Source organism: Tiliqua scincoides, chromosome 1 (assembly GCF_035046505.1).
Source record: "Tiliqua scincoides isolate rTilSci1 chromosome 1, rTilSci1.hap2, whole genome shotgun sequence".
Lineage (NCBI taxonomy): Eukaryota > Metazoa > Chordata > Lepidosauria > Squamata > Scincidae > Tiliqua > Tiliqua scincoides.
The window spans coordinates 298,774,468-298,801,169 of record NC_089821.1 but is presented as its reverse complement, the minus strand read 5'-3'; the positions used below and the strand labels follow the sequence as shown (position 1 = coordinate 298,801,169).

Here is a 26,702-nt window from a genome sequence, read left to right as displayed (position 1 = left end):
AGAGAACAAATGCATATGTAATGAATTAATACCCTTGCATGCCTGTGTTTCCATTGTGTGATGCAAGTCCCCTCCTGCCAGAAAAATAGCTTAACCACAATAAACCACAATAAACTACAATAAAGCAACTAATAAAGCAACTAAGAATCTTGCAGCATTTTAAAGATTACCAAGGGTGCAATCCTAATCCCTTATGTCAGTGCTTTCCAGCACTGACATAAGGGCAATGCAGTTAGGGACCAAACATTCCCTTACTTTGAGGAGGCCTCCGTGAGTGACACCCAACTGCAGGATGCAGCACATGTCCTATTGGCACCACTAAGCCAGTGCTGGAAAGCACTGACATAAGGGGTTAGGATTGCACCCCAAGTGTATTGTGGCACAAGGTGCTGCACGATTTCTTGATGGCTTTTTCTGTTGTGGTTCAACTCTGCTACCCCTCTGGAACTAAGCACCATAGTACCAGCTCGCCCTCTAGTGGTTCTTGGGCCAATTTTCTTTAAAGCAAGCATCTCAAAGCAGTGACAAAACATCTCCGATTTGCTGTGAAAAAACACAAGTGAACATAGGGGCAATTATTCAAATCGGTGTGCTTGAAAATAGGAACACCCCTGCTTAAATTAGAGTGGCTCCCAATTTGCAGTTCAAATGCCCCTTTCCCACCTTTAAACTTCTTCAAGATCTTCAAGCAGAGGCCCAATGCTGGAGATGCTCTAGGAGGATTTTTCTGCTATAGGCAGGGAGTTGGACTAGATGACCTATTAGATACCTTCCAACTCTGATTTATTTAGCTTGAATTTGAGCTTTCCTCCTTTCTCTCTGGCACCTACCTCCCCCGTCAATCTTGGACCATCTTGGAAAGCACTGGGGGGGGGGGGGGAAGAGAAACAGGAGTCAGAAGCAGATTTAAGCACTTGAATTATTGCTCATATGGCAACCGTAATCCTTTTAGACACTTCAGAGACAAGAGGGGTGGATTCTGAAGGTCTCTTGAGTTTAAGAAAGCACTTCCAAGAAAAGACAACAGTTTGATCCTCCCATAAAACATTTCTGCTTCACCAAACATTCAATAGAGCAGAAAATGCCACAAGGATCATTAACTGAAATCACGTTACTTCTGGGCCTAACGAGCCAGGAAATGGAAAGCTTTAAGGTTGACATGCCCTTGACTCATGTTTTGATGTCCTTGTTTCCTTCCTCTGTGTGATGTATTAAAAGCATATTGGCCTTGACAGTCCTTATTCTGGATTTCGTCTTTTTCTCAGGCTGAGTCATGGCCTAAACGTTCTTTACATATGTTTCTGCAGTCTCGTGCGTTCACTTTGTGTGATCACTTTCCTTGACCAGTTCATATTCAGCTTTTAATAGTTTTTAGATCAGCATGTCTATTACTTGACCCAACAGATTTCTTTACCCAATGTGTAATTAGTCTGTGGAACTCTTTGCCATAGGAAGTAGCGATGGCATCTTGCCTAGATGCCTTTAACAGGGGATTAGACAAATTTCTGGAGGAAAAGTTCATTACAGGTTACAAATCATAGTAGGTTTGTGCAAGCTCTTGGTTTTAGAGGCAGGCTGCCTCTGATTGCCAGATGCAGGGGAGGGCACCAGGACGCAGGTTGTCTGTTGTCTTGTGTGTTCCCTGGGGCATTTGGTGGGCCACTGTGAGATATAGGAAGCTGGACTAGATGGGCCTTTGGCCTGATCCAGTGGGGCTCTTCTTATGTTCTTACTGATTAGGAGACTAGATGATTTCTATTAGGTTTCACTAGTTCAGCACTTGGCTAGTTAATCGTTAATGCCTTTCACTGTAGACTTTATACCTTTGGGTGTCTTCATGGCAGCACTTATTTCATTCTACTTTTAAAAGTTTTGCTCAAATGGAATCATTATTTCAATTTTTCCCCCAACAATAGCATGTGAGGTGTCTAGCTAAGTGCAAAAGAAAAATCAAAAATTTGCAGATCTCTTAGCTTAGGGGAGATCTGCAGGATATATGTTCAAGATTTAATGGTTCAGGTAAGGGTGGCATCAAAGGTCAGCCAAATTGGGCACTGGCCACACCTATTGGACAGTCGTATACAAAATGCCATCAGGGGGCAGTTGCTATGGGCGACCCAGCGCAGGCCCTTTATCCGAAGGCTTCTGGTACTGACACTATTAAATTTTACAAGGGAAAAAGTCTTACTGTCCCAGTTCTGATTCCCCTAATCAAGAATCCTGTTGCCCTTTGCTACATGGTTGGCAACCTTCAGTCTTGAAAGACTATGCTATAAGCCTACAGCACCTGGTATTCCCAGGCAGTCTCTCATCCAAATAGTAACCAGGCCTGACCCTGCTTAGCTTCCAAAATCAGACAAGGTCAGGCACGTGCAGGGTAATAGTTGCTGCCATTTGCCAGAGGACCTGCTGAATCTCACTGACTGCCCCACTGCACTGCTGCTACCATCTTATGCTGAGTCAGAGTAATAATGTGTATTTTCTAACCCATACACCTTTAAAGTAAGGATTACCACGCAGCTGGAATTTTATTGGATAAACCAGAATTCTGTCATCCTATCTGGTTACAGCGTATTCAACAACAGGGAACAGGGGATGACTAAAACTCTAGCCAAATTCTTCTTACACTAAGTGTTGATGTGTGTGTGCTGTGATGATGAACACTTGTGCACGAAAGTGTCACAGGATAAGTGTGGCTAAGAAATCAGGCATCAGGTCTGAAGGGACTTGAGCCACACACTGGCCAAGCACAAACAGCAGGAACAATTTCTACATTCCCAGAAGATGCAGGCATTTCCTCCTCTGCTACGCAACACAGTTGCATGACATGCCCCACACATATCAAACAGGAATATTGCTCTGTTTCAGTGTGTCCACAAAAGAGAACTGCTGGCATAGTTTAGTACCTCTGTGCCCCAAACAAGGCTGCCATTCTACCTCTCTACAAACAGAAAGTGCTCATGAGCCAGACAATCAACCAGTACTACTATGTACAGAGATATGACTTTTCACTTTACAGATGTCCATGCTAGAGAGTAAACTGCTTGAATTTTCACCTGTCAGCAATGGCACAGAATCTTTGTCAGGGCCAAAAGGTGGCACCATGTCTGAAGACAGAAAAGAAAATTGTGAAAATGACTACAGTTTCCTAAAATACAGTACTTACTGGAACTGTGTGAGCTCAGTAGGTAGCACATTTAAAACAAGCAGAAGGAATTTGTAGAAAGTGATGACAGGAAGGCCATTTTTAGCCTCCCCTTCAACACTTACAACTCCCAGTTTTCATTTATAACATAAGTTTTTTTTCCCCCCCCTCTAAAACAGGGGTGTCCAAACATTTTGGCAGGAGGGCCACATCATCTCTCTGACACTGTGTGGGGGGCTGGGGAAAAAAAAAGAATTAATTTACATTTCAAATTTGAATAAATTTACATAAATGAATTTATTAGAGATGGAACTTTTATGAATGAATGAAGGTTTTGCAGTAGCTCAAGGCCTTTAAAAGTCCTTGCACAAAGCAAGGCCAGCCTTTCCTTTGTTGCCACTGCTGCATCACAGACGTGAAACACCAAGTAGTGGAGGGAGCCCTCGTCCCACAGCTCAGGTGACAGGTTGAACAGTTGTCTTCATGCTGGAAGCAGTTGTGTCGGGCCAGCATGGGCTCCAGCAAGTCTCATTGGATACTGGGGGCTCCTTGCGGGCCTGATTGGGAGCCCCCAAGGGCCGCATGTGGCCTCCGGGCCAGGGTTTGGGCACCCCTGCTCTAAAATGATCTTGAAATCAAGCAGTGACTGAAATAGGGCCGGCCCATTCATGAGACCCACTGAAGTGATTGCCTCAGGCAACAGACTGGTGGAGGCCACCCATTTTTGTCTGCTTCCACTGCTCCTTCTCCTTTCATACCCTGGACTGGAAAAGAAAGAGGGGGACAGGGAGGAAGAGGAAATGTGGAGAAGAGGAGAATGATGAGCTAAAAAACTGGAGAAAGGAACAGAGGCTGGCACAGCATTGGGTAAGTATTTGGCATGCTGCCTCACATCGGGGGTCTTGGGCTGATCCTCGTTTGAAAAGTCAAATAAGAAACAGCAAATCACAAGTTGCTACCATTTTTGCTATTTGTAAATCTCAATTTTTTTTTCCAAAGTTCATCTCATGACTTTATAATTATGAATAATGAGTTTTGAACAAAATCACCACATGCAATATCCAAAGTCTTGCCTATAACAGCTATTGGAAACCACAGCTGGCAAAATGCAAAACGTTCATGACTAAATGCCATAGTTTCTAACACAATAATTCATACAGAACATGCAAATTTGGTGGAACGCTTCTCTTCGTGACATTCCTTCATCACTCTAAGAAAGTTATCCTGAGTTATTGGAGTTCGTGAAAAATAGCTGGACTCAAAGGGGGCCACAAATTAAAGGCCAATACTAGAGTATGTATCTTCCAAGTACTTAGAATCCCTGCTATGTGTAGTGATGGAAAAGAATGACAAGGGTTGCAAGAGTAGGTGTCTGCCTCTTCATAAGTGTTGCTACATTAGTGTAAAATCAACATGACATCTCCACCCAATGTTTTAAGCCATTTTTATTCAACATGATCATTTTCTTATTTACAATGGAAACCAATACAAAAGAGATGCTGGCTAATTACGTGGTCTTCCACTTTGTCAAAGTTGCAAGCAATCCAGTGATCACTGATATGGTTATTTTACATATAGTATATTCCTTCTGTACGATTACGATTCCAAAATCAAGATGAGATCATCTGATAAACCATCCACGTAGCAGAGGCTTTTATTTTTCTCTAATTAAAAGGAGAGGAGGCTGTAGCCCATCTCCCATTTCATCTCCCATTCCTCCTATTGTTCAGTCTCTGTAACATCTCTGTGACTACATATCACTCCTGCATCCTCTTTGTGGGAACAATTGTGCTTTCCAATGTCTGAATGAGAGCATTCCAGAAGAGTTTTCTCCTTGCCTGTGCACTGAACATCATCAAGTAGAATAGGAAGTGACCTTCCCTCCCCAAACTCTGCTCTCTTGGTTGCCCTGATCACAAAAGCGTAGCCCAGCTGGCGGCAAACTACTGTGGCTGCCTTTGAGGTCCACAAGTCATCACAGACTGTACCCCACTCTCCATTGATGAAAATTTCAACCCTTCCCCGGTCTGTCCCTTGTGCACTGCCATTCATGATTCGGACTGCGCCATTCTGGCGCTGGGGGGGAGCACTTGTAGGTCTATTTCTCCTTCTCTGCCCTCTTCTTCCTCCACTCTTCCCTCCTTTCCTGGACTTGGGTGCTTTGGTTTTTGGGGCCGCAGTGGTCATCTGTGCCCTGTTTTGATTTCTTAAAATGATCAAAATTTGTTCCAGCCAGTCTGCAGTGGTGACTTGGGGAGGCTCTGCAGTTGCTCTAGTCCTTGTTGGGGTTCTTGTTGTGGTTTTTAATTCAGAACGACGTGTTGGTGTTTTCACTATAAGTTCTGAGGTGGAAAAAAAGAAAGAAACAGATATAAAATGACCATTAATTCCCTGAAAGTTCCAAGCCTGGAGTGGAAAGGAAAACAGATAGCCCAGAAGAGTTGCTTCAAAGGTCACAGCATGCATTTGCATTTTAATACCCTGTGGTGAATGAGGCCCCTTTTCTCCAGAGTAAAGCCCAGATATATGTATACTAAGGAGCTAGATTGCCTTAGCTAGTACAGCCTACTAGTATGACCTCAGTAACCTGCATATTCACAAGAACAGTTTAACCTGGAACATGGATCGACAATTCCAGTTTGAATGGCATATGGCTTTGTTAGAACAAAGGGGTAGGTGAATGGTTCCCAATCTTTCCAGCACCATGACTCACTGCGTCCTTCAGGGTGAGCTGCAATTCTGCTGGCCAGAATGACTTACTGGGTGCCTACAGAGGCTTCTTCCATGTTGTGCTGGGCTGGTTACCTACTCTAGAATGGCACATAGAAGCATCCATGACAGAGGAAAGGTGCATGCACTAAGAGCCCAATCATATCCATCTTTCCAGCATTGATGCAGCTTCTTCCATGTTGTGCTGGGCTGGTTACCTACTCTAGAATGGCCCATAGAAGCATCCATGGCAGAGGAAAGGTGCATGCACTAAGAGCCCAATCATATCCATCTTTCCAGCATTGATGCAGCTGCGATGCAGCCCCATAGTAAGGGAACAAATGTTCCCTTATCTTAAGGAAGACTCCATGACTGACCCCCCCCCTCACCATAGGATGCCACGCATTCCCATTGGCACAGCTGCATTGGCACTTCAGAGATGAATAGGACTGGGCCCTAAGTTTCCCCCACCTTCGGGGAAGTCAATCAGAACAAAAGAATCTTGACCTCCCAAAACCCTTAAATGGAGCTGGCTAGTCTGCAGCATAATTTTGTTTCAGCATGTAGAGATTTAACCTGTCTCATGGTGACCTGCGCCACGTGGATCAGAGGCTAGGGAATTGCAACTAAGTAAGTGCTTTCTATAGACAGAGCTTATGTCAAATTATAGTAACTGCACAGTAGACAGGATCTATTATTTACAGCTTGCCTGTAATTCTAAGATCTGTTTTTTTTCTAAAGTTTAAGGTCTTGTTTTCATCTATTTTACTTTACCTCATTCCCCTTTTTTGTTTTTGTCTTGCTTAATAAGCTCTTGCTGTTTTTACAAGTCACCTGCCCATTTCTTTCTGACCAGACCTAAGAACTATTCTCCTTTGTTCCCTGACAGATCACTACAGGCTACAAAGGACAAGTATCCGTGCAGAGGAGTGTGGTCAGTCAAGTTATTTGGTTTCCCAGATCTCTCTTCTAACAGCCAGGTTCCATGCTGACGGAACCCTAGTAATTGGGTTATCTTCAGGTGGCAACAAGAGTGAGGATGGGCATACCCTTTCAGAGTCTTTTCCCTTCCAGGGGAAGTATAAGGCAGCTTCATATGGCTTTGGGGTTTGAGGGTCAGGGTGGTGGTGTAGCTGGAGGGGGGGAGCACCCAATCTGGCAGAGAGCCTCAGCGCAGTCTGCAAGCAGCCTCTCCCTTTGGAGCCATTCCCGGCGGGGTGAGCAAAATGCAGCCATATGGGAATGGCTCAGAAAGGAGGGGCCGCTTATACGCTGCGCTGAGGCTCCCTGCCAGACTGGGTGCTCTGCCCCCCTCAAGCTACGCCACCAGGTCAGGGTGAATCACATAAAAACGGTCCAGTTGGGAACAGCCTGGAACAGAGCCAGCACAACCTCATGCCCTTGGTGTTTGAACCCATTTTCTTCCCCAGCTAAAGCAGAACTGCAACAAAACTACTGTTCAGATATGATACTGAAATGTGTCATAATAGCATACCAATAATCAGGCTAGGGGATGCAACCATGCCATGCTACTATGCCAACATCATAAGCAGAAATACTGGTGCCTATTTTTGTGATCTGAGACTCCCAAGATGCATTTGTCAACCAATTTGTTACATTGTTATTTTGCCAGCATCTGGTTCTGAAAAAAGCATATTTAAAGTGTTTTTTGTTTGCTTTGCTTTTTTTGCTGTGGCTTTCACATCTACAGATTAATTTCCTACAGCCTATGAGAGCTCCATTGCACCAGATGCTTGCTCATTCATTGGTAGATGGAAGCATGAGCATTCAGTGTCTGTCCTTTCTCGTAACTGGAATGTGCGTGCAAAGAGGAGAGTTGCTAAGGAAACACACAAAACATTCTGTATGGCTGGGAGAGAACTTTTCCTTTTGGGTGTTTAATGAGATGGGCAACTGGAAAGGGACAGATGTTCCTTTACAGATTCAAAAGCTACCAGACTCCCCCCACCCCCACAAATTTAAAGTGGTGTTCTCATCAGAGCTTGCATTCTTGCGAGGATGGTTAGTCTAACTTGCAAACAGTCTATGGGGCCCTTTCAACCCAAGCAACACATTTTAAATGAATGTCTAAAACTATACAAACTGTGAGTATGCACCAGAGGCACTTAATATTTTTCTATTAAGGACATAGCTACTGCATTTGCTATTATGATTTTGGAAACCCTTTGGGCCCTTGGCCAGATCGAGCAGGGCTCCTCTTTTGTTCTTGAACAATAAATTGAAATTTTATTTCCCCAGCACTCATCCAATACCTAAGATTCCAGAAAATCTTTGATACAGTATTGCTACTTTTTAAATCTCATTTGCTTATTCTGCATTTGTGATACATTCGTACAAACAAGAGCAACAAAACAAAAAATGGGACGAAAATCCAAACAGGTTGCTTGTGTGAAACTGCTTCAACTTGCCACTTGACTAAGTTGCTTGGATGTAGGCATACCTCTTGAAGTCGCAAGCTTGAAGAGAATAAAATTTATTTCAGTCTATGTCCTGACCATTCAATCTATCTCCCTGGCTTGTTGTGCCAATAGCCCTATTACTTGAAACCAGAAACGTATATTAACGGCGCAATCCTAACCTCTTATGTCAGTGCTTTCCAGCACTGACAGAAGGGCAATGCAGCTCTGAGGTAAGGAAACTGTCCCCCCTCAAACATCTCTTTTCTAGGTTGAAGAGGCCCAAACGCTGTAGCCTTTCCTCATAAGGAAGGTGCCCCAGCCCAGTAATCATCTTATGGCACAATCCTTACCCCTGATGTCAGTGCTTTCCAGCACTGACATAAGGGCAATGCAGCTCCAAGGTAAGGGAACAAACATTTCCTTACTTTGAGGAGGCCTCCATGAGTGACACCCAACTGCAGGATGCAGCACATGTCCCATTGGCACCGCTATGCCAGTGCTGGAAAGCACTGATTGTGCCCTAAATCTGTGTTAGGATTGCGCCCTAAAATTTCTGTCTGAACTGCAATGTTAGTCTACAAAAATCATTAGTATTCAGGAATATAACATCTCCAGTACTCACTTTCCTTTGGAGCAAATTTCACAAGACTGCTTTTCACTTTTACTGGCAGTGGCTCAACACGACATTTCTTGGGTGGAGCTCTCCTGATAAAACCAGAAACAAAGCAAGAGAGTATAATAATGAAACACAGCTCCCCTTTTCTCATTAACATGTTAAGAATTGTGACAAAGAAGACCAGAACCCACAGAATAACTACAACCAAAAGGCTGGGTTCCCCCCCCCCAACCCACCAATCAAAGAAACCCAACGTTTACAAGTAAAAGTGTCCCAGGTCTTACCGTGAAGGATCAACCATCTTGTAAACTACTCCATTCGGAGCAGTGGCACTTGGTACTCCAGTTGACATGAAATAGAGTTCCCCTTTAATAAACAAAAAAGCAGGTATGAACAGTTTGCTCTGTGCAGCAGCTGGGAGACATGCGAGGAACTGGCAACCCAAACCTATGTATGTCTACTCAGAAGTAAGTCCCACTGAGTTCAATGGGGCTGACTCCCAGGAAAGCATGCACAGGACTGCAGCCTGACTTAGTGTTACAAAGCAGCATGTAACGACCACCAGTAGCAAACTCCAAAGAGATGTACAAATATTTCTTATACATGAACAACTTGCGTTGGCATCCTTCAGTCTCGCAAGACTATGGTATCGCGCTCTGAATAGTGGTTCTGGAACAGTGTCCTCTCCAGTGCGTGAAGCCTGGGTAAAGTAGATATGGAGGATAGACTGTTAGCCATGCAGCAAATCCCCCCCTCTCCATGTCGCTGAAATGGTCCAATGGAAAGGCAGAAGCCAATACAGTTGGTTCCAGCGGCATCATAGGAGTTGCAAGAACGTGACTGTGTTCACATGAACAACAACATCTGTTTGTACAATCCAGATGTATATCATGATCCCAAACACAGTACCAAATCCTATCTAACTTTTCAGTGCTGATGAAGCTGCAGTGCTGCTCTGAGATCAGGGAACAAATGTTCCCTTACCTTGAGGAGACGTTCCCTTACCTTTGGTGACTGCCCCCACCACTACAGGAAAGTTGTATAGGATTTGACCTGCACTTGGAAGTTCCTGTTGGAGTTGATGCTGTCCAGAAGGGGTCAAGCTATGGCCCAGTGAATCTGACCTTTCTACCTGTTCTCTGTGATCCTTGTGGGGTGTGGCCCTAACCCTTTATCCTTCCCTTCTCCTCTGAGCACTTCCGCTTGTCCTCTGACCACCGACCTGTTAAGATGGTGCACACCAGGGCTCTGATGCCCAGGCCATCTTGAGCACAAGGCATGCAGGGTGAGGCAGCTCCAGGGCCTTGCTATCTCTAAGTGTTAGCTGAACCTCTTATCCTAATCAGATGCTGTAAATATACACTCAATGGAACTGTAAGTAAATAACTTCTTTTTGCAACTTTAACAAGCCATTGCCTCTTTGTCTTTTTTATTGATTAGCAGTCAGCCGGGTGAGGGAGGTTCCCTGGGGTTATACCCAAAGGGGGGGGGGGGTCTGCTGCTTAAGCTACTCTGCTTCCCCCAAAAAAGGAAACTATTTTTTAATTTCCTCCAACTGTTCCACTATAGTATTTATTAGTGGGACATTTCTAACACCTTTAGAATTTTTCTACAGGACTATTTCCACCACCCCAAAGCTTTATATAAATAGGATCATATCAGAACAACAACCTTATTTCTTCATCTTAACAAGATAAAATCATAACATCCACCTCTCTTAGTATTATTCTTAACAGATCTGCTTTTATTTTCTTAGACTTTTATTATGTTGTTGGCAACCTTCAGTCTCGAAAGACTATGGTATCGCGCTCTGAATGGTGGTTCTGGAACAGCATCTAGTGTGGCTGAAAAGGCCGATTCGAGAGTGACAATCCCTTCCACACCGGGAGCAAGTGCAGTCTGTCCCTGGTCTGTCTCCCTGGCTATGGGCCTTCCTTCTTTGCCTCTTTGCCTCAGACTGTTGGCCAAGTGTCTCTTCAAACTGGGAAAGGCCATGCTGCACAGCCTGCCTCCAAGCGGGCTGCTCAGAGGCCAGGGTTTCCCACCTGTTGAGGTCCACTCCTAAGGCCTTCAGATCCCTCTTGCAGATGTCCTTGTATCGCAGCTGTGGTCTACCTGTAGGGCGCTTTCCTTGCATGAGTACTCCATAGAGGAGATCCTTTGGGATCCGGCCATCATCCATTCTCACAACATGACCAAGCCAACGCAGGCATCTCTGTTTCAGCAGTGCATACATGCTAGGGATTCCAGCTCGTTCCAGGACTGTGTTGTTTGGAACTTTGTCCTGCCAGGTGATGCCGAGGATGTGTCGGAGGCAGCACATGTGGAAAGCGTTCAGTTTCCTCTCCTGTTGTGAGTGAAGAGTCCATGACTTGCTGCAGTACAGAAGTGTACTCAGGACGCAAGCTCTGTAGACCTGGGTCTTGGTATGTTCCGTCAGCTTCTTGTTGGACCAGACTCTCTTTGTGAATCTGGAAAACGTGGTAGCTGCTTTACCGATGCATTTGTTTAGCTAGGTATCGAGAGAATGAGTGTAGGAGATCGTTGAGCCAAGGTAAACAAAGTCATGGACAACCTCCAGTTCATGCGCAGAGATTGTAATGCAGGGAGGTGAGTCCACATCCTGAACCATGACCTGTGTTTTCTTCAGGCTGATTGTCAGTCCAAAATCTTGGCAGGCCTTGCTAAAAAGATTCATGAGCTGCTGGAGATCTTTGGCAGAGTGGGTGGTGACAGCTGCATTGTCGGCAAAGAGGAAGTCACGCAGACATTTCAGCTGGACTTTGCTCTCAGTCTTTTATATGTGACTTTTATATAGACTTTTATATGTGGCTGTCATTTCAATAAGGCTTCTGAGCAGATGTTGGTGAAATTAGCAAATGGTGTACAGTTATAACCTTCTCTAAAATATACATAGCCAAACTCCCCTGGGAGCTGGGGATAAGAATAGGCCCTCAGTTTGGCTGTACTTGTCGTAAGAGGCGACTAAACAGCCACCGGGTTGGTGGGACTTGTCAGCCTGGGAAGGCAGCTCATCTGAGAGAAGGAAAACTCTGATCCCAAACCTCCACTGCCTTGTGGCTACATCCAGTTATGGAAAAGGCTTCAGGAGTCAACCTCGAGGCAAAATCCGGAGCCGGAGTCCCTGAGGCAGTTCGTGGCTGAACACAGTCATGTTCTGGCAACTCCTGCGACGCCGCTGGAACCAACCGTATTGGCTTCTGCCTTTCCATTGGACCATTTCGGCGACGTGGAGAGGGGGGATTTGCTGCATGGGTAACAGCCTATCCTCTGTACCTACTTTACCCAGGCTTCGCGCACTGAAGAGGACACTCTGTTCCAGAATCACCATTCAGAGCGTGACACCATAGTCTTCCGAGACTGAAGGATGCCAACAACATAGCCAAAATCATACTTCTGTTATTACAAAGAATTAAACTGAATACAGTAAAACTCCAATTGGCTGGCACTCCTGATAGTCTGGCATCCAAACTGTCTGGGAGTGCCTCTGGTTCAGGAGCAGACTCCCAACCTTGACAGCCATTATCCAGGCACACCTGGCTCAATGTTAGCATTCCTGACACAGACTATGGATGCCAGTGGGGAACAATTTGAATGACTTGGCAGTAAAGGCAAGTAATGATCCCATCACGTGTATATCATGCCCTTTCTTCAGAGAGCTCAGTGCAGCATATATGGGATTATGTCTTTATAGCCTCATAACAACCCTGCAAAGTAGGCTAATCTGAAAATGCACAATTGGCTAAAAGTCTTTCAGAAAGTTCATGGCTCAGAAGGAGTTGGTCTGGTTTTCTTTAGCCTACATCCACTACACCACAAGAGCTTTCAATTATTTCCGTGTAATTCTGAATTAATATACAGTACTTTATACCTGCTCTCTACACTGACACTCTCACCTCAAAAAAGAACAGCTGATCATGTATTTCCTATTCCAAGAATGCTCCCTTTTAAACAAGGTAACTGCCCATCCCATTCTTCTCCAACTATTTGAACTGGGTTCACCATAAACATTGTCTATTTGATCACCCACAAAACTAGGTTTTGTTGGTTTTTTTTAAAACCGTCCCTCAGGGATTTTGGCAGAGTCACTCTTTGGAGGTTGCAAAGAGACTTGGGTTACGATAGCCGGGAGCACAAACTTGTAAACTGCAAAGTTGTGACACTGCTACTTAGCAACAACGTCTAAACATCTGTAGAGTGATGCTTTCCTGCCTGAGGCTACAAACCACAAAATGCATTTGGTCTTGCACGCCCTTCTCGGGCAAGTCACACTGTATTCAACAAAGCTGACAAAGGAGGATTAAAATCCTAAGCATCCTTCCTCTCCTTCTTGAAGGCTCCAAATAACTCCAGTGTAATGGAGTGCCACCAACTGCATTTGGTCATACACATGTTCTGACTATGGTTATTATCATGACTTACCAAGAACAACAACGACAAGCAAGTTTGAAAAAAATTAACTACCCCGCTTGTAGTTAACTATATCACTCTAATCAAGTTTAGAGGCATTAACAACATGACTTGCTGGTGTTTTAAAAGCATAGCTTGATTTTACATGTTATATTTATGATCTGCCTCATGAATTCCTGTAGATAAGAGATTAGATATTTTAATACTTTTCTAGGGATTTATTCAGGACCGTGCCTCTTCATGAAATGCATAAGAACAGCCCTGTTGGATCAGATCAAACCACAATCCATCTGCACCACAATCTTGTGCATGTCTGCTCAGAAGTAAATCTCACTGTATTCATTAGGGCTCACTCCCAGGTAAGTGCATATAGGATTGCAACCCTAGAGCCCAATCCTGGGCTTGGCGCGCTGGCTCACTGCCGGCGCGCACTGTCGCAAACGTGCTGTAAGGCACGTTTGCGAGGCTTACTGCCAGGTGAGCACTGGTGGTAGCCCAGCAGCAGGAGGCACCAGGAGGCGCTAGTGCTGGGTGAGCGCCCGAGCTCCACCGCTCAGGGGTCGCGTGGACTGCCGAGCCGCAGTAAGGTACGTGGAGGCGTGGGGGGAGGCGGGGAGGAGGCATTCCGGGGATGGGGGAGGCAGGTGGAGGGTGGGGAAAGGGCAGGGAGGAGGCGTGATGGGGAGGCGGAGAAAGGGCGGGGGAGGTGTGCCGGGGGAGGGAGTGGGGGAAGGGAGGGAGGCCGGACCGGTGGAGGTCGGCGGTGAACTGAGTAGCCCCATTGTGGGGCTACTTCCATTACCCAGGACAAGGGAACGAAAGTCTCCTTCTCCCAAGGTGCTGCCCGTGGCTGCCCGAGGCATGCAGGATGTGGCGGCAGCCATTTTCAGTGCCGCAGCAGTCAGGTGCCACGGAAGCTCAGGATTGAGCTCCTAGTCCAGTATCTGAATTCCCAAAAGAAGCTGATCACGTACCCCCTGGGAGCCTAGAAAGAGGCCCTAAAGACGATTTTATTTTTATTTTATTTACAGAATTTATACCCCGCCTTTCCACCCAACTTAAGGGCCCTCAAGGCTTACAAAACAAGGCGGCTTACAATACCCCCTCCTTACTGTTATCTCCAGCAACAGAACTCACAGCCCAATCAAAACTCGCGTTTTGACAGTGAGGAGTGCTTTATGGATATTGCAAATAGCCTACTAGAAGTGTTCAGAGAAGTGCACTACTGACATGCCAGTGGTAAGGCTGGAGTAGCCCTGTGTGGACCCAGCCAGAAGGGCCACCAATTCTCGTACTGAACATTTCAGTCAAACATTTCATTAAACCACTCAATGATTACCTGCCTCATCTTCAGCAAAAGAGATGATATATTGATAGTAGTTATTGATGAGCCCAGGAAATACGCATGTTTGTCCGGTTCCCATGCATATTTCATTGTACTGCCATTTCCCAGTCATACGGTTCTCCTTTAAGGACATCAGGCGTCTACAAGATAAAAAGCAAAGGAAACAAAAATGTGTATCAAGTAACTAAAGTGAACAACTGTGAACTTGCCCTATCTGATCAAGACTATTAAACATGTTCTCCTTCCTTCCTGCAGAACACTACATGCTTTCGTGATTCAATGGGAATTGAGGGCGTATATGAGGAACAGCAGCTTATTGGGGGATCTGCTAAAATGCACTCATGAATCAGATCAATATCATTTTGCATACTTGCGATCTCAAGCTACAGTAAGATGCAAGTCCTTGTTCTACGTGGTTAAGAACACATTTACCTTTTAAATGTTCTTCTTAAGCACTATTGCCATCTTATCCATGAGGACTAGAGAATTAATTTTTTTCTTTAAATAAAACTGAGATACCCAGGATACAAATAAGAGTACATAAGCCACACTCCAATGCTTTTGGGAACTTAAAACAAAACCCTTGTTACTCTTGTTGCACACGACTGTTTAAGAAGCTCTTTAAAAATCAAGGCACATGTAAGATGCAGATCAGTGAGGCGAGTTCCTACAGAAAAGATAATTTGTAATTAGAAGCAAAACATTAAAGAAAGGCTGCAAATGTACCAAGGTATAGAATACTCTGCCTACTAAAGATCAGGTCTAGCAATAATTAACGCCAGAACAAACCCACCACGTGCTACCTTCTCTTTGTCATTTCTTCATAGCAAACTATAAATGCAACCACATAGGACCAAATTTTTAGTAACCATGTCTCCTAGGTTACCCTACAGATAGTTAAATATAAATCTAACCATATAGAATCATACATTTACACAGAAGCTTCACCAAGTCACAATACCAAAGAAAATTCACTGAGTGGTGAATTCACCTATGATAAGCTACAGTATTAAACTCTTACTGAGATCAAGGATGGATCCAATGTTTGTGTTGGGGGGGGGGGATCATGAACACTACCAACTCCAGAGCCCAAGTCAACCAGGCAGGTAGATCTGGGCTACAGGTTTAACTTGATGACCTCTGTGGCCAAGGTTTGCTGGGTAGGTAGACCTGGGCTCCCACCTGGCCTTGGAGCCCAAATCTACTGACTGGATAGACCTGGGCTCCTATTCCAGTCAATCTTGCCAGCGCCCACCCAATGGGCATTCCCCTCGTGCCCAATTTTACCCCCCAGCCCAGCAGCTGCCCTTGCCTGCTGGCAGACGGTTTGGAGGAAAGGGCCATGCACCCATGGCCTCTCCTTGGATCCATCCCTGACTAAGGTAAGTAGCCAATTTCAGAGCACAGCCATGTTTATTACAGTAGAAGCATTAACAGCTCATCCTATTGTTACAGCCATGTACATGGACATTCATGTGAAAAAATATAACACGATGGGACTCACGAGTCAGCTGCACTACAGCAGTATCGACTAGTACAAAGCACAGCAACAGATCAGTAGTGGTTAGACTGCCAAAGCACTTCCACCTCAAACTGAGAGCAGACTAAGGATGCCAGATGGAGTTTATTGTTCATTAACGGCCAGTGTGCAGTCACTTACCCACTCATAAAATCACCAAATATGTACAGCCCATTCAAGTTTGGAGACTCACAACCCCGATAGACATAGCCTCCTGTAACTGATTTCCCCATTTTGTGTGGGTAAGCATATATTGGAAGCACATCATCTGTAGAGGGGGGAAAAAATAATATTACACCTGTTTGATGCAAAGTAGCCATTTTTGTCACATATATAGGTTTGTGTTATAAAAGGCTGGCAGGTATACAACGGAATAAGCCTTTCATTCCACTGGCCCACTGTGTTTCAAAGTTATATCTCCCCGGAGAAACAAAAATAGTTACAGAAGAAATGCTTGATAGGACCTGCTTGCAAAGCCAGCAGACTTTACAAGGTTTCATAAGAACATGAGAACAGCCCCACTGGATCAGGCCATAGGCCCATCTAGTCCAGCTTCCTGTATCTCACAGCGGCCCACCAAATGCTCCAGGGAGCACACCAAATAACAAGAGACCTGCATCCTCGTGCCCTCCCTTGCATCTGGCATTCTGACATAGCTGAAGTATTAATTAGTTACCTCTTGAAGGATAGCACTGTTTACCTTATAATCCCAATCCCAGTGCACCCCTCCGCTGGTGCAGCCTTGCCAAAAGGCCCGTGTTGTATCCAACAGGGGGAGTGGATCAGGAGGCTTGTGAGGGGAAAGGGGAATGATTTTCCCTTACCACTCCATAAGCCCCTCAACTGCCAATGGATCTTCTCAGACCTGCACCAGCTCATTAGCTGGTACAAGTTCAAGAAGACAGAGAAAGGCAACCTCAAAAAGGAGGGATTGAAGATCTGGAGTGTGCCACTGCTGCTGGATCCACCTCTTCCATTGCCTCCTGGCCCCTTCCCTTCCCTACCCCCACTGCTTATATACCACGGCCGGCCACTCTGGATCCTGTGGCTGCCCGTGATACCTTTGCAGCCTCTCCAGCAGTGGGACAGAAGCATGCAGCTCTGGGTACTTCTATAAAGCTGTTTACAATGGCCATAAAAAAAATTCTGCTACCAGAACACTAGTTCCAGTGGTGGAGATTGGGCCATCTATTATGTTGCCATATCTTTTTTTTCGGCACTGACTTTGACTGTTAACATAGTATGAGGAGAACAGAAAGCACACACCACCTGCACTTCTCTGCAGTTCTTAGGGGAGAGGTTGTAGCTCAGCGGTAAAGCACCTGCTTTGCATGCAGGGCTCCCAGGTTCAGTCTTTGACATCTCCAGGTAAGACTGAGAAAGTTCTCGTGTCTGAAACCTCGGAAAGCCAATATCAATCGCTAGATAATGCTGAGCTAGATGGACCAATATGCTGAGTCAGTATGAGGCAGCTTCAGCTGTTATTTGCAAAGTACAAGACGGAACCTCTGCTGCAAGACCAGCCTATGAACCGGAGCACTGAAGGCATTATGAAGATAGCATGTGTGCTTCTTGTCCCATCCCGTCCCCATGTTACATAACATCTGAGGTCTTTCTGGGACGACTACTTAAAATAAAATTGTTTATGTGGCATTTTGTAGGATTGTGGATACCATACTAAGGGGAAGTATGGCTAGATCAGTCAAACTGAGGCTATTTAGTAACTTTGAACTTTCTTTGCTGAAAAGTGACACACAGATACCCTTAAAAAGAACAACAATCATTTGCACAAATACATTTTATGAAAGACGTCTAGTTTTGCTAGTCATAAGGGAAGGGGAAGCAAAAGGCCCGAGGCAGGCCACTGAAACCCAAGCACCCCCAAATCTGCCACTGCTATTAATTATTTCATATAACAATTTTAACTTACAAATGGCAGCTTCCTATCTCATCATTGGATCATGCTGGTTTTCAAAAGGTTAGTTTACTTGCCTCCCAGGCATCTTTCAAAACTACATACACAGTTGAAACCACAGCCCTATAGGCTAAGAAAAGTTTGCTTTGCTTTTTCTCCGATGGCTTCTGCTTTTATATGAATATACATACAAGACAGTTTCTTGTGTTTTTATGTGAAATCTGGGATGCTCACCAAATTCCACCAACGGCCTGACTTTTTATCCTAAGCTACTATAACTGTTAATGCCTTCCTACATAAATACCCCCGCTTGCAAAAGAAATATTCCATAAAACACAACGTAGTTCACAAAGTGTTCTACGTAACAAAATAAATAAATATATGGTTTCCTGAACCCAAAGGGCTCACAATCTTTAAAGAAAAAAAAAAGTCACCAAAGAGACAACAGCAATAGACACTGGAGAGGGGTGGAGAGAGACAGTTGCTCACCACTTGCTAAATAAAAGAGGACACCACTTTAAAAGTTGCCTCTTTGCCTAGCTGGCACTATAGAAAACAGTATGAAAAATACATAGCTTAGAGCCTAATCCTATGAAATTCAGTCTGGCAGTATGGTTGGCAACCTTCAGTCTCGAAGACTATGGTATAAGCCTACAGCACCCGGTATTCCCAGGCGGTCTCCCATCCAAGTACTAACCAGGCCTGACCCTGCTTAGCTTCCAAGATCAGACAAGATCGGGCATGTGCAGGGTAACAGTTGCTGCCAGTGTGAGCATACCACCAAAGCACATTTGCAGCACTGGGAGAGGAAAGAGTAGTGGCACTGGACTAGTACCAGTCAGCGCTGAGCCTCCGCATTAGAAGGACACCATGGAGAGCACCAGAGGGCAAGTTACACCACTGGGCAGTGGTGTGGCATTTTGGGGCAGGGGGTTTGCAGGATGGGGGAATGACCAGCCCAGGAGAGGGGTGGACCTGGCAGAGGCCTCCTCTGCTAGATGCTATCCTCTGTGTTGGGCTGCAAAGCCTGACATGGAGCTTCTCAAGTCTGTGCGGCAAAACAGATGGCACAGACTTGAGAAGCCCACTTGTGGGGCCTGGGGCTTTCCCCAAGGAGCCCTCTAGTGGCTTCCCCACATCCACAGAATTGCAGCCATTTTGGCACCACTGTTCCTTTGGGCACTGAGAAACATCAGAGTGGGCTGCCAGATCCTGTGAAATCACAGCACTAAAATGAAAACACTTAAATGTTGCAGGTGATGAGAGAAGGAGGTTTGTCAGAGAGGTCACTCTCATGGGTCAATTATTATTATTATTAATTAGATTTCTATACTGCTTCTCTAAAAACCCAAAGTGGTGTACAAACATAAGGATAAAATGTTAGAATCCAATATTAAGAATGTAAGAATAGCCCCACTGGATCAGGACATGGGCCCATCTAGTCCAGCTTCCTGTATCCCACAGCGGCCCACCAAATGCCCCAGGGAGCACACCAGAGAACAAGAGACCTGCATCCTGGTGCCCTCCCTTGCATTTGGCATTAATATTAAAATAAAAAGCATTACAGTAATTTAAAAATAACAGTAAGAATAGCCCCACTGGATCAGGCTGTAGGCCCATCTAGTCTAGCTTACTGTATCCCACAGCAGCCCACCAAATGCCCCAGGGAGCACATCAGATAACAAGAGACCTGCATCCTAGTGTCCTCCCTTGCATTTGGCATTAATATTAAAATAAAAAGCACTACAGTAATTTAAAAGTAACAGTAGACGAGCAGATTAAAATGTCAAATAGTGTACAGCAGCATAAAAGTTGAGAATTTAAGAAGAGGTCCCTAAGGACTTGATCCAGAGGAAAAACATATCCTTCTGAAAGTCACAGAATACTTTGAGTTTTTGGTGGCATATAAAACTGCCAGCTTTTGCTTGTGGCAAACAAATCAGAGGTCTCAAATTTCCATGAGCAATAAACTGCCACAGTGAAAACACACACACAGAGCTGGCTATTAGCAGCAAGAAAGGGTATGCATCAGCCATTAGTAAGACTTGGACTTCAAAACTTGAGGAATGTAATAACTTCTTTAAGCCTCTAGGCCACAGGTGAAAAAGAACCACATTTCAACATACCTACACAAGCTGTGAACAGTTTTCTTCATTATTTTAGCTTTTAGTCTTGGGGATTACACTGGGGATTTTAATTAAATATATTTATTGCTTTGATTTGATTCCAATTATAAGAAATGAAGCAAATTTCAATTTTGGTTAAGAGTTTTTAGGCAGACATAGGCTGACACACATCCACACTTCTTTGTCAATTTAGGGCCCAATCCAATCCAATTTTCCAGCACTGGTGCAGCTGCAGTGCAGCCCCAAGGCAAGTGAACAAATGTTCCCATACCTTGAGGAGGTCTATGGGACTGCCACCCCCACCACAGGATGCAGTGCACACCCCATTGGCACAGCTGCACCGGCAATGTAAAACTGGATAGGATTGGGCCCTTAGTCGAGAAGGCAACTTCCTGACTTCCATGCTGGCAGACAGATCTGCACATCTGTCTGCACATCCTGCTATACTGATCTGGTCCTAACCGGTTTAACCTAGCAGGATGTGCAGTTTATAGTCTGCACATCCTGCTATACTGATCTGGTCCTAACTTTAACCAACTGGCTTGCATGCTGAGCATAAGCAAATTTTACAGGGAAGAAAAATGAAAACATACAGGACTGTGAGATGTATGCCTCTGTGGATTTTCATTAAATATTAAGTTTGTATAGCAGAGCTGAGTTTGCTCTGTCTGTGTATTTGTCTAAACCATAAAACAAACACTATGAAAATCTGGCAGACTGGGGTGTCATTAGTAACATAGTTGGCTAAATTGTGGAAGAGTAGCAATGCAAGAACTCAGTTTCATTTTCCACTTTTTACTCTCTGTATAATTCAACGAGCAATCACCCTGTTAAAGGGCAAAATTTTTGCAAATCATTCCTGGCCTGAAATTATGCCTAAAAAGACTAAGCCAAATCTGCAACTGGTAACCCTCTAAACTGAATGCAGGTCCCCAGCAATGTATAGTGTTTAATAACACCAGCGGCTTATATACTATTTTCTAAGCAGACAAGAAAAAAAAAAACAGGAAGTGTCTACCACTCGGTGAGCCCTTGGCTGGTGGTAGGACTTCAGCTTGGCAAGTCACTAGTTGAGACGGTTCTAAGCTCAAAATATAAGTTTACAAATAAACAATCAACTGCCAAGAGCACAAGCTAGTAATGGAAGTGATGGCACCAAAACAATCCATTATCCAATCCCATTACTCAGAACACATAATTACCTAATGAGGAATTGGTGCAAAGCTTTTTGTCGTAACAACTGAACCCTTCTCTCGCTCTCCAGCCGTAATTTTTCCCCTTCTCCACAATGTCAATTTCTTCAAATTTATTTTGCCCCACGTCACCACAGAAGAGCCGCCCTTTCCCTTCCTTTGTGTAGGGGTCACCCCTGTCAAAAGAGCAGCGCCACATGTTCCTCGCTCCGTATGCATAGACTTCAGGACGAGCTTCTGGTTCATCAACAAAAGGATTGTCAGGAGGGATTCGATAGAGAGGCCCACGGTCATTGTTATCCACATTGATCCGGAGGACTTTGCCTAGGAGTGTTGATCTACAGAGGTGCAAAACACAAAAAAAAAAGAAAATTCTATTAACATCATTTTGTTCTATTAACATGATCTATTAACATAATATTCAAAGATGAATATTCAAGAACATCACAGAGTTCCTCCTTAAGACTTCTCAAGAAATATATGATAGTGGGAAGAAGAGAAAGCTCTTACTGTAAGAACTACCCAAGGTGTAATCAGTGGGGCTGTTCTATCTCACCTTCATAAAGCATCCATTGGTGTACCCACTGTGGCAAGGTATGGTGTGGTGAAATGACATGTGATACTCCAATGAAAACAGCCTCAGGTACACATTTATTGCCTGCACTCCACCCAACTTTTGAGGGGTTGCATAATCAGACAGGAGCACCTCTCCTCTCTCCTTATATAGTAACAGGCACCACATGCCCGATCTCCTCTGATCTCGGAAGCTAAGCAGGGTCAGGCCTGGTTAGTACTTGGATGGGAGACCGCTTGGGAATACCGGGTGCTGTAGGCTTATACCACAGTCTTTCGAGACTGAAGATTGACAACCATGGAGGAGAGGAGACCAGAGGTGCGGCAGCAACTAGCTCAGTTTCCCCTTTGATTGCAGCCAGGTAGTGGCCCAGAATGCGTTGCGGCTTCTAGGTAGCACGCCAGAATGCCTTGCAGTGCCACAGCAAGTGCCTCCCCAGCCACTGATGTCACTGCATGTCACTGGTGTGGCACGGCCAGGCCAGGCAGTCCAAGATACAAGACCCCTGAAATTCCCAAGGGAACAATTTAATCCAACAGAGACTCAGCTCCAACAGAGCTCTTTTATATCTTCTGGCCAGAACTGCCCCTCCCAGGTTCCACCCTGGCAGCTTCAAAATGAGTGGCTGGTCCCCGGACCAGCTGCCAAGCACTCCACCACCTCTCAATCACCTCTCATTTGACACATTCCTTCCATGGGCAGGCAATGAAGAACAGGTTTCTAGTAAGTACAATGGGCCCTCCCTATCCATGTACATGACATCGGTGGAATGTGGAGGCTGCATCTCAGAGGGACTTCAGCATCTGTGGATTCCGGTATCCACGGGGGTTCATGGAACCAATCTCCCGCAGATACCGAGGGCCCACTGTGGTCTGACCCTATGGGGGATTCTGGTTCAGCCAGGGCCATCTACAGGGAATTAGGTTTTGGGATTGGATCACTGTAAGGGATTGGATGCCACACCTCCCCTTCCTAGTCACTCAGAGTCTTGGACATAACAATGGCAGATTCACATTGCAGGGAGGTAGGGGGAGGGGCAGAATAGAAATGTCAATAACTAACAAAATAAAATATACTTTTCTTTCTCACAGATGAAAATAGATGTAGCCTGAACCTTCTGATTATGTAAAGAACAGGTAGCACAAATAGCTCACAAAAGAGACCCACCAGGTAGAGTTAATGAACAGGATCACATTGGAGAAAAGCGTTATTCATATTTTTTTTTTCCCAGTCTACTGGCTCATGTTGTCACTGGACTTTCTAATGAGACAACCGAGTGGAGGTTTGTTTATTCTGAACATTCATACACTAGAACTTGGAACAAGAACGTCACATTTCAAAGGGACTATTGAGCAGCTTTCCCAAGGATACAGCTTTTCTGTGGTCACTCATTTGACAGATTTAAACTGGTGGCTTAGTGTAAAAAGCTTCATTGGCCATGGACTGAAGTGCATATCAAGCTACCAGCAAAGCAACCTCAGGCCAGGACGTCAGTGGTTCAACCATTGGATCTCGGATGCTTAAACCTTCTAGTACAGTGGTTCTCACACAATTAGCACCGGGACCCACTTTTTAGAATGAAAATCTGTCAGGACCCACCAGAAGTGATGTCATGATCAGAAGTGATATCATCAAGCAGGAAAATTTTTTAACAATCCTAGGCTGCAATCCTACCCACACTTACCCAGGAGCAAGGCCCATTTACTATCATTGTTAAAAGAATATGCATAGTAGCTTGTTAAAAGTACAGGTCTGTAACATTTCCTCAAATGCAGTCACATACCATGGTAGATTAGAGTCTAAGATATTAAAAATAAAATACTGAAATGAATGGGGACCCACTAGACCCACAGTTTGTCCCAACTCACAGCCTGAGAAACACTGTTCTAGTACCATCCATTAGAAACTTCTAGCAAACAACTCTGGGATACTGAGCAGTCCCCATTCATTTCATGCAAAACACATTTCCAGCAGGTGGTGCCAAACAAAATCAAAGCCAAAGACAAATTCTGTCATTTTGGTCTTTACCTACTTTAGGGACAGGCTTGAAATTCGCTGTAGCTTTCATGTGTTGCGTGGTGTGTATCCGTATTGTTCTGTGCTCTCCAATTCCCTGACAGTGAGAAATTCCAGGGGCAGAGACTCAGAGTGTCCCTGTGATATTTGCTTTATTTATAAATATAAAAGTAGAGCAGAAACAGAGGCAAAATGCCCACACCTCTGAAAGGCTTTCTCACATTTAATTTCCAGAGAAAGGCCCTACAAAGTGCTTTCAGCCAGCTCACAGCTCTCCCTTTCTGTCCTCATATCTTCCAAACTGCAAACTTCTATTTCTACACCTACACACATACCTGCTCCCTGCCCTGAGCTGGGATGGCAACAATTACATTCAAGGTCTGATGCAGATATTAATTCAAACATAGAAAGAATCCATAATATCTCTTATGGATATTCTCTTATGGATATTTCTCTTAATAAGAAAATACAAATAATTTTCTTCAGGGACAACATCAACACTCTGGATGGTCTCTCAGCTCCCACCAGTTGTCATTATTTTGTTACCAGGATGCCCCTTGGATGCTGCGTCATGACAAAGAGTTGTTCCAGTGCATTGCAGGGAAACCAAAATGGTGGTTATTAGGCAGGAGACAGCTAGTGAATTTCACACCCAATTCTATACTTGTTGGTGTTGTTGGAAAGGATCATCTGATCGGGACAGGTTTGGTGATATTGGCCAAATCCTAACCCCTTTCCCAGACCCAGTCCCATGGCATGGGTCCTGAGCAGCTGTCTAGCTAGTGCAGACCCAAGTAGATCACCCCACAGAGGCTTACTGCCAAGTAAGGGAACAACTGTTACCCAGAGAAGACGTTCACCACTGCCCATCCACCAAAGGATGCAGCAGTAGTCATTTTGGCTCCTTGTCCTTGCATGCCTGGCTGACATCATATTGCCACTTCTTCACTAATGGGCTCTATCAGATTCTTACTTGTTTTGAGAATTTCCAAATGTCCCAAAGGGATCGCCAGCCATCCCCCCATCTCCAGTGAAGATATACAGGTAACCATCATCTCCAAACAGAAGCTCTCCTCCATTGTGATTAGAAGCTGGTTCATCTATCTCCAGAATTACTCTGGAAAACAAAGAGAAGAAAAAGAATCCTAGTAACAAAGTATTAGCAACACAGGAAAAACAACCATTACAAGAAGTCTTAAATGATTTCCTGCGATGTGAATTAAAGGATGAAGGTCACTGTCATAAGAGTAATTTTTGGGGCTTGGTGCTAAAGAATATTGTACTGTATAACAGATGGCTGACAATGAAAATTTTGATATGAAACTTACAGATTCCAGATAAAATACTGGCCTCCTCCAGGTTTGATGGGAATGACACTGGCTCTCTTGAATCCAGCAGGAGAGCAATCCTGGAGGTTTCCTCTGAGTAAGGGAAAATTTGTTCCCTTACCTGGGGGTAAGCCTCCATGGTGCACCCCTTCCCAAACCCCTTCAGCACTCTTCCCCGCATTGTTCTGCCCCATCCCATTCCACTCTCCCCCAGCCCTGCTCAGCCTACCATGCCACTTTATCCTTTATTCGCAAGCCTTTAGTGGTCTGTCACCATGCATGGAACCGCTCTAGCCTTGCCATAAGCAGGCTGGCAGCACACTGCCCCAGTGGCAGGACGGGGGATTAGGATTGGGCTGTCAATATGATTTTAAAAACCCTATTTTTCTCTCTTCCTCTCACCATTTTTCGGGGGGGTGCTCAAGATCCAGCCTGAAGAACAGTCATGGGGAACTTGAAAGCTTGCTCACTACTTTGTGACATTTCATTTGCTCCTAATAAAGGTATTACCATGCTGTTATGTTTGGAGAAAACATAACAAGTCACTCAATGGGGCTTTTCTCCTCATATTAGAATTGGAAAACCAGATGTTGCTGTCTCAGTTGTAGGAAAGTTTCATTTTGCAATTTTGCTATTTTTACAAGTATGACAAACTGAGACTGTGTGAAAGGGATACTACATAAACTTATCCTACACCCATGCCTCTACACATGCAACTTTCCAAAGCATTTTGCTGGCCGAAGTACGGCCCACTTAAAAATCCATCACTCTTTGTAGGGATAAAAAGTTTATTTATGTTGCTGCTCACTCTTCCTCAATGCTGTGGTCACAATGACCTCCCCAAGTCAAGAGCCAAATGTCTGAAGCCTTCCAAAATTGTATTAAAAAGCCCCCAAAAGACAACTTAATTGGCAGAGCTTCTCTATGTTCCATGCAGGAGGCCAGGCAGAGCATAATGGAAAAGAAAATCAAGGTCACTTTTTACATTTTATTTATTCATTCATTCATATTAAACAGTAGAGCTGCTATTTAGCTGACAAGCAGTGCATAATCACAAATAGCATAACTTTAAAAAAAAAGTAGTGCAAAAACATTATTCGAGTACAATTGAAAAGAAGCTCCAGGGAAGCAGAAAATTAACCCAAACTGAAGCCCCATCAAGCCCCTTATTTCATTTCTGCAAGGCTAGGAAGGAAGAGCCTAGATGAGCCAAGGTGACCCTTGGAAAAGCTTTCCCAGAGTGGGTACCACAGTGCTAGCTTGCATTCTGGCAGCAAGATGGAGTGGAGGAAGTGGATATTAGCTTTTGAGTTCCCCTGTATCACATCATTTCCACTTCTTGAATGACAACTTCACTCCTCACCA

The 26,702-nt window shown here is 44.6% G+C and overlaps 1 protein-coding gene and 1 pseudogene across 1 annotated transcript in view; both read right to left on the bottom strand.

The window, feature by feature from the left end:
* Positions 1 to 4,588: 4,588 nt before the first annotated feature.
* Positions 4,589 to 26,702, bottom strand: part of HHIPL1 (HHIP like 1) — a 42,235-nt gene continuing 20,121 nt past the window's right edge. The window contains exons 3-9 of the mRNA XM_066628858.1: positions 24,983 to 25,126; positions 21,429 to 21,757; positions 16,327 to 16,453; positions 14,661 to 14,806; positions 9,175 to 9,256; positions 8,897 to 8,979; positions 4,589 to 5,487 (exon numbers count right to left, since the gene is read on the bottom strand). Coding sequence (XP_066484955.1) covers positions 4,865 to 5,487; positions 8,897 to 8,979; positions 9,175 to 9,256; positions 14,661 to 14,806; positions 16,327 to 16,453; positions 21,429 to 21,757; positions 24,983 to 25,126 — 1,534 coding nt within the window. The 3' untranslated portion in view covers positions 4,589 to 4,864. The remainder of the gene's footprint in view (positions 5,488 to 8,896; positions 8,980 to 9,174; positions 9,257 to 14,660; positions 14,807 to 16,326; positions 16,454 to 21,428; positions 21,758 to 24,982; positions 25,127 to 26,702) is intronic.
* Positions 18,749 to 18,868, bottom strand: LOC136637167 (5S ribosomal RNA; annotated as a pseudogene).